Source organism: Olea europaea, unplaced genomic scaffold (assembly GCF_002742605.1).
Source record: "Olea europaea var. sylvestris unplaced genomic scaffold, O_europaea_v1 scaffold1344, whole genome shotgun sequence".
NCBI lineage: Eukaryota > Viridiplantae > Streptophyta > Magnoliopsida > Lamiales > Oleaceae > Olea > Olea europaea.
Genome location: NW_019230931.1, coordinates 186,012 through 196,278, shown reverse-complemented (window position 1 = coordinate 196,278; position 10,267 = coordinate 186,012). Strand labels below are relative to the sequence as shown.

Sequence of the window (10,267 nt, the reverse complement as noted above, 5' to 3'; positions counted from 1 at the left end):
AAGCCTCTACCGAGGGCCCACCAGGCTTTACAATTCAACACAAGGCAAGAATCAATCAATAGGACAACATGGAAGACATCACACAGCCCTCAGGACATATCTCCCAGTGGCAAATGGGAGGGCGGATAGGGCTCAGCGCGGCAGTGTGCAGAGTTCGATTCCCCGCAAGGTAGAATTGACTTTGTTACAAGCGGGAGTTACCATATGGGTTAACAGTTTTGGCCTATCCATATGCTCTCCACCCTGGTTCCTGGGAGGCACATCCTGCGATTTACCTCCTCCACGATGGCCCAGGGCAGGGTCGGTGGGGGCTCTTAAGTTGGGGTTCAACCTTTTTTTGGAAGACATCACACAGAACAATACGCAATCAAATCAGACCCATACTCAACACTATAACCAATAAAGAATGTATTCAAACGTGCCAAATGATTTTAAAACTTAGAGAACAAAATAAGCACCCCAAGTGTTTATGCATTAGCTGTACCATACATTAAATTATGTCCAATCCTAAAATCGATAGGGTGAAGAGACAGTAGAGAAGATGACAGGTTAAGAGGACCTCAAAAAACCGACAACTCAATGAAGCAAACTTGATGAGCTCTGATTCTTCATCAAATGATCAGGCCGAGCTCCTCTTAGATATTTTATTTTGGAAATAAGAGATGGGATCCAATGAATTTATCTCGCCAAAGAACTTTAGTCTTCCGACCAGTGCTGTACTCCATTCTTCAATCAATTCACATTGAACAAAGCTGAGAAGCAAGCTTGACAACTCCCCACATGGATGCGTCGTTCTGTACACAAATATGTTAGAAATTCTAACATTGTCATTGATTGTAACCTATATGACACTGAGAAGCAGAAGAGATCTTTAACTTTTTGATGTCTGTTAGAAAAGCAAAGATAATCTTTTTCTTGGGACTAGACAAGAAGAGATGCCGCAAAATATTGTGCTCAAATATTTTAATATACGAACTCGGACTTCCAGCAATGAGATTTGCATCATTTTTTTTCCTTTTCCAGGATAAGCAGCGTTTTTTTAATCCTTTTTTGGTTCCAAAAAAGTATAAAAACAGATGAACACAGGTATCAAGATTCTAGCTTTAGTGAATGAAATGTCATGCGACAACTTTAATGGCTCAACAATTCATTTATCGATGGTACAAACATGACAGCCTTACTATCAGTTCATGAACATTGTTTCAGAGAGAGATTGAAAAACACGTGTTTATCTGAAGCTATGTACTCACCATATACACAACATCGAAGGATTTTTGGTAGCTATCCCGAGAAGTTTCAATGTTATCATTCCTGCAACAAGTATCCAACAAGGTTAAGTAACTACAAATATACCACTAATCATCAAGAATGACAGAACTTCTGAATACTAAAATGATAAATTAAAGATAAAAATTTCTAACACCTGGATATACTGACTCAATATGTTTACAGGAGACAATATCTTCTGATTATGCCTAGACAAACTCGTATTCTAACAGATTCCACTTTTTAACCATGCATCAAACGTTTACACTGATTTATAAATAGGCCAACAGTCAAACGTGCTTGTCTGCCTGTGTAGTCGAGGACCATTTTGTTTTAACTTTTGGTGTTCAAGGATACAGGACGTTCTCCCACACCCATCAGGTCTCAGACAGAGACTGAGAGCTTTGTAGGGGATATTTTAAAATTTTAATAGTTCACATTTAACATCAGCAATGTGCTTGATTACAAATTTAGAGATTTAGCTGAACAAAAAAATAGTATGATGGTTTTAAAAAGATATTCATCAATCATCAGCTTAATACTTGGGTTTTGAGAATTTACCTCCAAAACAGGATACATTCTTCATGACAAAATTTTGATACTTTCAGCAAAATAGTCGAGGATTCTAAATAAATTTAAAATAAAAAATAAAAAATCTAGTAATAGAGGACAATAAAATGGATGTTGGCTGCCTAAAAGTACAAAAGAGAAAGAAAGAACTGACCTTATGGTCAGTTTCTGCCAAATTAGCAAACTGAAACCCATTCAAATTGCAGTATCGTGTCAAATTTTATTGTAGATTCACAATCGCAAGGCCACTTCAAACACTAAGTCAATGTTGCTGATTTAATTGTTTATAAATAAATTGAGGAATTACTGGCCCAAAAGAAAGATGTGTGCACAACTTAAATTGACAAAATGTTCTTTTTAACAACTTTTAAAACAAGATGAAAGTGTATGAAGATTTAGTCATTGGTGACTGCTAACATTTTCCCATTTTATCCAAAATAAAACACATTTTAATTCTCTTAAGAAATGAAAAATCAAAATTCTGACGACCATACCAACTGCATGCTAAGACGACAGGTTCACTGTAGTAGTATAACTGAGAACATAAACTCCCAGGCATTGCTTTCTTGGATTTAAAGGGAGAAACTGTTACTCACAAGAATCCCACAGAAATTCGTGTTTTGTAATTTAGACCATCAGACATTCCAAGATCTCCAATGTGATCACCTAGGAGTAACACATTAGTTCTCATTTTCACCGAGGAGGGATCATCAGCCAATCCATTGACATCACCCAGTTGATCATGAACAGGTGCAGCCATATCAATTGAATGCTCATTCTTATTCAGGACATGGATAGTCTTCCCTGTAGAAAAAACAGACATTGGTTAATATTTTCTACAGAGGGAAATTGGATCTGCAATCAGCCTTAGCGAAGGGTGCTTTCTCAATGACTAAGTAATTGTTGGAGTGAAATCACCATATTATTTGAAAATCACTTCCAGTCAGGTTGATTAGAGAACACGCTCATAGTAGCACAATGATTAGTTGATACCCCCTTATAAAAAGTAAAAGATACCTTTAAACGATAATAGATGGTCATTCTGGTCAAAAACCATCCGGTTAGATACAATTTTAACATTCTTAAAAGACCTATGAAGTTTCTGCCTCAGCACCTGGTAGAAGAGGTGTCACACAAAAGTGGCAATTAGATTTTTTCGTAAGATTAAACATCTATAAGAATCAAATAAGACCATCAAAGTTCCAAAGGCTTGCCTCTTCTATTATATCTGCAAGGCCAGCAGAAAATATGAGGACAGGGACATTGCTCTTCTGCAAGTAATTAGAGAAAAAATGTAAACTGGGTCCCTTTTTAAAATTCCAGTGGTATTTTATATTACAACCCACCTAATTTGCATTTTTCTTCAATATAGTCCCATAGCACTCATTCTAACATGTAAACGAGAAGCCCCAGAGTGTAAATAATGTTTACCTCCAAAAGTTCAAAAAGTTCAATGACTCCATCCCTGAATGCAATCCTGGAGTTAGCCACGGAAGTCTTTATAGCACCATATGTGAGTCCTCCCTCAATAAGGAGACCATGTGTTTTCTCCCACCTGTGTATATAGAATCAAACACTTACAGCTATTTGAGAGCCAACCACAATTTGTTTAGAGAAACCTAAAATCCAATAGAAATATTTATAACAGCCGACAGACCCAAAAATAAGGGACAAACTGTCAAGATTAAGAACTAATTCTTTAATTGGAGCTAAGACAGAATAATCTTGGTCATCTTATAGGTAGAATAGCCAGCATCCGTTACTAAATGGTTAAATCACATACCACTCTTCCATGAGTTTGGCTTTCTCATAAATAGGAATTGTTGGGTCAATTTCTAATGGATGATAATATTCGTATAATTTCTGCCTCTTGACATCATACTCTGGATTCCCCTGTTGCAAAAGGCCATGACTACCTACATATTTTTATTTTAATAAAAGTCAGTAATTTAATTCCCATAAAAGGAGTAAAAATAATTGAACAAGCCTTTCTGTATATGCCAGCATTTGATACTACGAAATAGAATTGAATTATAAGGAACAAGAGAATTATCACAAAGTGTAGAAGCAATAACATACTATGCCCTCGCTGACCATCGACCCAATACTTGGTTAGTGTAGCATCAAAATCTGCAATAACCTATCATTTTGAAGGAAAATGTATGCTCAATAGTACATACATGATCAAGATGAAAAATAAATGGAATTTTAATTTTACAATAACATAGACGTAATAATATTTAACAAATTACAGGAAACAGAATTCTACAATAGCCTTGATGCAAATATTGATAACATTTTGGAAGTCAAAATTAAAGATTATCAGTCCAAAGACAATAAGTACTTTTGCTCAAAAAAGTGCTTGTGATCATCTGTTTTCCCATCAGTTTGTTACTTTTCATTAAGTTTAAGAGTTTAGTTTGTCACTTGCAGCTATTCAATAACTTCACTTCACGCCCTTTGGAGTCCTCAGTCATCTAGATATGACCTAAAAATAATTAACAATTAGTTCCGTACTTTAGACCTTAATCCGATAGAAAAAATTGCAACGCCATCTTTAAACTATCCTCCCACTTTTGTCATCAATCTTTATTTCTTTCATTCTTTGGGGTTCTTAATGATAAATACCTTCCAAAAAATCTATTAACTTCACTTCACGCCCTTTGGAGTCCTCAGTCATCTAGATATGACCTAAAAATAATTAACAATTAGTTCCGTACTTTAGACCATAATCCGATAGAAAAAATTGCAACGCCATCTTTAAACTATCCTCCCACTTTTGTCATCAATCTTTATTTCTTTCATTCTTTGGGGTTCTTAATGATAAATACCTTCCAAAAAATCTATAAGTTGATAGTAAGAATATTAATTTGTAGCTCTGTCGACACTTCTAGTAAGTTAAAAGTAAATAGATAATAGAAAATTAAAATTAGAAAATGAGTCATCTTCTTCAAGCTGACCACTCACCCTAATAAGAGTTTTTTCTTAAACAAACTATAGAAATCAACAGATGAACGATTGGGATGGTCGTGCTTAGAATTTTGAATTAACATAACGTGTTGGGTTTAAGCATCGTTAAAAAAGGCCTGAGGCGGGGGCAAAAGTATTTTCCAATGAACCATGTTCCTTGAGATTTTCTTTTGTAACAACTTGCTTCCAAATTCCATAAAACATTTCTTTCATTCTTTTAGAAAGAAAAAGTTTTAAAAACTATTTTTCAAGAGAAATGTTTAATCCGACAAAATGCTGAAACAGGGTAACATAAAATGTAACATTAATTGCTAAGTAAATGAATCACAATTAAACATTACAGCAACATTCCAACTAAACTCTGTATAGATTTTTTTCCAGAAAAGGTTGCCCTTTTTATCAAATTGTTTCGGGGAGTTTATAAAACAAGGCAAATACATAAAAATTACCCCCCAATTACTCAGAAATGGAATCAACATTTAATCGCTGAAATTGATCAATTTGAACAATTAGGCCATGCTATAAAGAATCACAATTTCTATAAAAGTAATAGTACTGAGAGAACCTGAAGCTTCGCAGGACCGTCGAGTCGAATATATGATATTTTCTTTTGCAGTAATTCAGTGTCCCCCACCATTACTTCTGCGCCATCGGCCACAACTTGTTCCATATTTTCAGGTCGATTTATGTTCTTACGATCACCGCTGCACCAAACCCTACAGGTATTTCTGTTATGCAGTATCTGTGTTTAATCTTAAGAGTCGGTCGTCGAATAACAATCATAAAGATTTGTCAGCATGCAAATGTAGGCATGTTATGCGTATAATTTATGCATAAACTGACCTGAATTTGAAGTGAGAGAAAATAAAGCGAGGCAGAGGCTTGAAAATGCCAGTCCAGATGGGAAGGAAGGCATAACTCATGAGAGCGAGGACAGAAAGGACACTATTTGCCACGGCATGGGCAATGTTGGGATGTCTGGGTCGGTTCCGGATTCGGATCCGACCTGCCCAAACCCAATTTAAAAATTTCCCGGGCCTGATCAGAATTTTTAAGATCCAATTTAAATTCCATCCCATTTGGACAGTGCAGACACTCCTATGTACATAAATTATGTACACCAAAATTTATCCTTTAAAAAAGTAAATTTAAAATTTGTTTATACAAAAATTAAATATTAATTCAAAGCTTTAATACTAATAATATTCAATATCATCTATCTTCTCTCTTTAAATCATAATCACCTAAATCCTAAAAATCTCAAAATCACAACCCACACCTTCCTTCTCTCTCCGGCGGATTCAACAACAAAGGTAGAAGAAAGGTGGCTCCGATGATAACACGCGCAGCATAACCTGGCACAACGATGCGTCGCAGCGACAAAATCACTACTGGTTCATCATGTGCAGAAACAACGGAGTTCCGTCGTTGTCACTGCTGCAACATCCACTCGTTCTCTCTTTATCACATGGAAGACCACCATGCAGATCCACTCTTCTTCTTCTTCTTCTTCTTCAATTTTTGAGTGGTGCGATGATTTACGGTTCGGTGGTAGTACTATGGTGCGATGGTGGTGTGCAATTACGGCAGTGGTGATCATGTGTTGGTTTTGTGATTGTGATGATTGTAGCGCTGTGTATAGTGGTTGGGTGCAATGATGGTGTGTTGCTATGTGCTTTGTGTGGTAGTGGTGTGGTTGATGTGATGGTGATGTTGGCGGTTTGATGCGGTAGTGATGGTGTGGTACTGTGATAGTGATGTGGTTGCTGTTACGCACCTCACTAACCCACCTCGGTGCGTCATACCAACATCCCAGCGAGGCACCACGTGTCCATTCGAAGTGGTTTCGAAGTGATATGAGTTCATTACGCCTCAGCCGAACCCCATGATTAAGGCGTAGTCATCATCCAAAATGATTGTCGAAGCGCACACCCCTTACCGAAGTGTAAGTAGATCTGAGGCACTACAGCAAAGGCCTCTTCGTCGCCAGTTTCAAAGATATATCTTTATATCAGGGATTGATTCATGTGACATCTCAACTTTATGTCAACTCATAACTCAGATGAATTAATAACTAGCCCCTTCTAGATGCGGCTGATTAACACCTACGAGCATACGTCTCGCACCGTCAAATGCATACACGTATCAACGGTGTCCATTGCCTATAAATACCAAAGGTTTTGTAAGAGAAAAGGTAATGTAACTCTTACTAAATAACTTGGCTATCCACACAAGTATAATCCTTTTCCTCCCCACCCTTGTACAATTCCGGCACCGTTTCGACCACCATCAACTAACTTGACCGTCGGAGTATATGCAGTCGTTGCCACCCTGTTGGTTCCGACCATGTATGTCTGACTATGTTATTGTGCATAGGGAGAAACACGTGAAGTAGCTATCGATTGGCCACGTGGGAGATCCAATTTGCGAGGTCAACTGTTGCTATGGTGGATTTCAAATGGTATGTGTTGGTATTGTGGTTGTTGTAGTTGTGACATTGGCGATCAGGTGTGGCAATGGTTGTGGGATGGAATGGGGAAAGAGTATTTGACCAATTATTTGATTGACTGTGACCACTTAGTTGATTGATTGTAACTAATAAATAATAAGTGACCTAAAAAATGTGATTGTGACTCTCTAGTTGTGATCGTTTGATCAAAAAATAACTTGTAATTAATTAATTTGATAATTTGTGCAGTCAAATAAGTTGTAACTTATTGATTTGTGACCAACCAATAAATTGCAACTTATAAAATTTTTGATTCGTGACCGTTAAATAATTTGTGAGCTATAAAAAATTTTATTTACGATCAAAAAATAATTCATAACCAATTAATTCAATAATTTGCGATCAAATTGTATAGAATTGTGACTTAAATATATTTAATTAATAAAGTACATTGTTAATTAATTATTTTATAAATAAAATTTAATAACATCTTATTTTTCTGAAGTTATAAAACTTGTTTCTTAGTTTTGAAATGGATTATAGTTAACCTCCTAAATATGAAATTTTCTCTTAAAATAATTCTATTAATTGTTACCCAATATTTGACAGTGTTTTATTTTCTGCAAATTACTGCAAATAGTATTCTCCAACATGAATTTGGTCTATTCATCCAACTCTATAGTTACTGGTGAAATTCTGCTCATGCTTCTTCATATTCCCATCTCTTCTATGGTTTTGTGCTATTTTTATTTAATTGGAATAGGGATACGGATCGAGGGAATTACAACCCTCTAATTTGTTTAGATCAAACCATCAAGGCATTCATGAAGGGGCCCAGCAAACGTTCCTCTTATGCACAAAGGGGTACTTTACTTCACATGCAATGTCTCATTAGGCTTAAAGGTTAGTGTCGCTGTTGATGAGAATTCTTCAAATCTTGCACCAAATTTTAAATAACATTTTAGACTTTTCTTTTTTTTTAATTTTATACAATTCATAGTGCATTAGTTTTGAAGTTTTAGTTTCAAGATTATATTAAGGCCTCGTTTGAGAGGGATTTTAAGAATTGATTTTTTGACCGTTAGAAGAAAAGTGGGGTCCACCTGTGAGAGAATAAGTCAAAAATTACGGCTGGAATAGTAAAATAACGATCAAAAAATTAATTTTTTGGGGTAAAAAATCCCTCTCAAACAGACTGAAGTTTATTGTTTTTGTGATAATGTAAAAGTAAAAATCATTGCTCGTTGTCAAACTCCTAGAGAAAATTTAATTGGATTACTAATTAATTTTTTAGGGTTTTTTTTTTTTTTTTTTTTTTTTTTTTTTGTAAATACTTATATCGCATCATATTATTTTTGCTTAACTATGAAAATGACTTATAAAAAGACATGCTTATGCATGTTTTGAGATATCAATAAATTAATCACCTCCAAATTAAGCCACTCAACAATTTTAACACGAAAAGTTTGTCTCCAATTGTTAGCTTAGCTTGAATTAGAAGACATTGACTTGAAATTGCGACATGCCCAGCTTATTTTGCAAAAGCTGGATTTTATTCATGCCATGCAATTTTTTTTTATTTTTTTTTGGCTAAATCTCCTTGGAGTAAATTCATTTAGACATTGTATTTAATTCAAAATTACTTATTCAGAAAAGTAATAGCTAGTTGTATGCCATATGTATAAATGGCAGTAAAAAGAGAATCTATAATAATTACACAATCAAACCATCCCGAAAGTAATCATCGAAAAATAAGAAAATATCTTACATATTGAATAATGTTCTTTAGTCCGACTAATGTTAGCAATATTCTAGCTATCAATTAATTGATTGAACATCTTAATAAATATAACTTTTATCCCTTCATTTAGGACGTTTAATGGCGCTTAATGGACAGTTAGATTGGTGCTTATCGACGGTCTAGAACAGAATAGGATTGCTCATACATACTAAAAACAAATAATGCATTTCAATTACATTTTACGAACAAGCAAAGTTAATATAATTCAAAAACCAATGAATCAATAACACATTTACACTTTGACTAAAATGAAAGGGGAAGAAAATCTATGAATCTAATGAAAAGCTAATGAAATCATTTTAAATATCAACCTGATGATTGAGTAGGTTATGAAATTACAAGAGGAGTTGGTAATGGTGAGTTTCTACAAATCGGACAAGTAGGATTTACCTTTAGCCAATGATCAATGCATAGGAGGTGAAAGAAGTGGCCACAATCAGGCATCAGCCTTAACAAATCTGTGTCTTTATAATCAGCCAAGCAAATGGAGCAAGCAGAAGCTGTGGATTCACATTTATGGGATTTGAGTTTTGAGTATAAGAATTGTGGGTAGGTAGAGATGGTGGTTTCATCGAGGCCGGATGGATGCCAAGAGTTGTCGTCTGTGGAAGTGGTGGAGCTTTGGTGGGTGGAAAAGTGGTGGTTGTTGAGGGCGGCGCCACCCTGTCCCCGTCCACGGGTGCACATATAGGAGGCATAGATGGTGATAACAAATATTGCGAGGATCCCAAGGGAGAGCCCGAGACCGTACCCAAAGCCACCTACGGCTTGGCCTGTTGCATTCTCAGGGCTTTCAATTGCTTCCAATGTAGTACTCATTTTCTTGATGTACAGGTCTAGAATTGGCACTGCTCGTTATCGAGGAAAAAAAGGTGATGCGATGCCAACAGACGAAACAATATTTTTCGGGGGTGTTTAAATGATGAAAGAGTTGACAAATTGGGAAGGTTTGAAGGGGTTGGGTATGGATTTCTTAACTGAAATTGCAGGAGAGCATTTTCTCTAGTTATTAATTTGCTACTTGGCTAGTCTGTACTATAACTCAGTTGTCAACTGTCTCTGGCTTTTTCTAAAGGCCAATTGTAGAAATGCCTTTTCTAAGGTTTGAAGATTGTAACATGAGATTTTTAAAAGAATAAATTTGCTTGTATAGAAACAGATCTGTCAGAATTTCACCAGATTTGTATCTGGTTGTTCCACCCCCCCCCCCC

At 35.8% G+C, this 10,267-nt stretch overlaps 1 protein-coding gene across 4 annotated transcripts; it reads right to left on the bottom strand.

Moving 5' to 3' along the window:
- Positions 1–391: 391 nt before the first annotated feature.
- LOC111375166 (7-methylguanosine phosphate-specific 5'-nucleotidase A) lies at positions 392–5,782 on the bottom strand. Of its 4 annotated transcripts, none has more exons than XM_022997960.1 (10): positions 5,650–5,782; positions 5,372–5,534; positions 3,916–3,976; positions 3,620–3,752; positions 3,268–3,391; positions 3,051–3,107; positions 2,854–2,950; positions 2,433–2,640; positions 1,251–1,311; positions 392–794 (listed from the first exon to the last, which is right to left on the bottom strand). In XM_022997960.1, the coding sequence occupies exons 1-10, from the start codon at positions 5,727–5,729 to the stop codon at positions 738–740; spliced, it is 1,041 nt and encodes a 346-aa protein (XP_022853728.1). In that variant the 5' UTR covers positions 5,730–5,782; the 3' UTR covers positions 392–737. The 4 variants fall into 4 exon arrangements, with proteins under 4 accessions (XP_022853728.1, XP_022853730.1, XP_022853729.1 ...); XM_022997962.1 differs by having other exon boundaries at positions 5,372–5,510; positions 5,650–5,756; XM_022997961.1 differs by having other exon boundaries at positions 5,372–5,522; positions 5,650–5,755.
- Positions 5,783–10,267: the final 4,485 nt, after the last annotated feature.

Bases quoted from the DNA above. Each gene is read 5' to 3' on its own strand.
- LOC111375166 (XM_022997960.1), bottom strand. From the start codon at position 5,729: ATGAGTTATGCCTTCCTTCCCATCTGGACTGGCATTTTCAAGCCTCTG. The intron at 3,392-3,619 runs GTATGTGATTTA...CTATATACACAG, and splicing joins GCCAAACTCATGGAAGAGTG to GTGGGAGAAAACACATGGTC. The intron at 2,951-3,050 runs GCAAGCCTTTGG...CTCTTCTACCAG, and splicing joins TTGCAGATATAATAGAAGAG to GTGCTGAGGCAGAAACTTCA.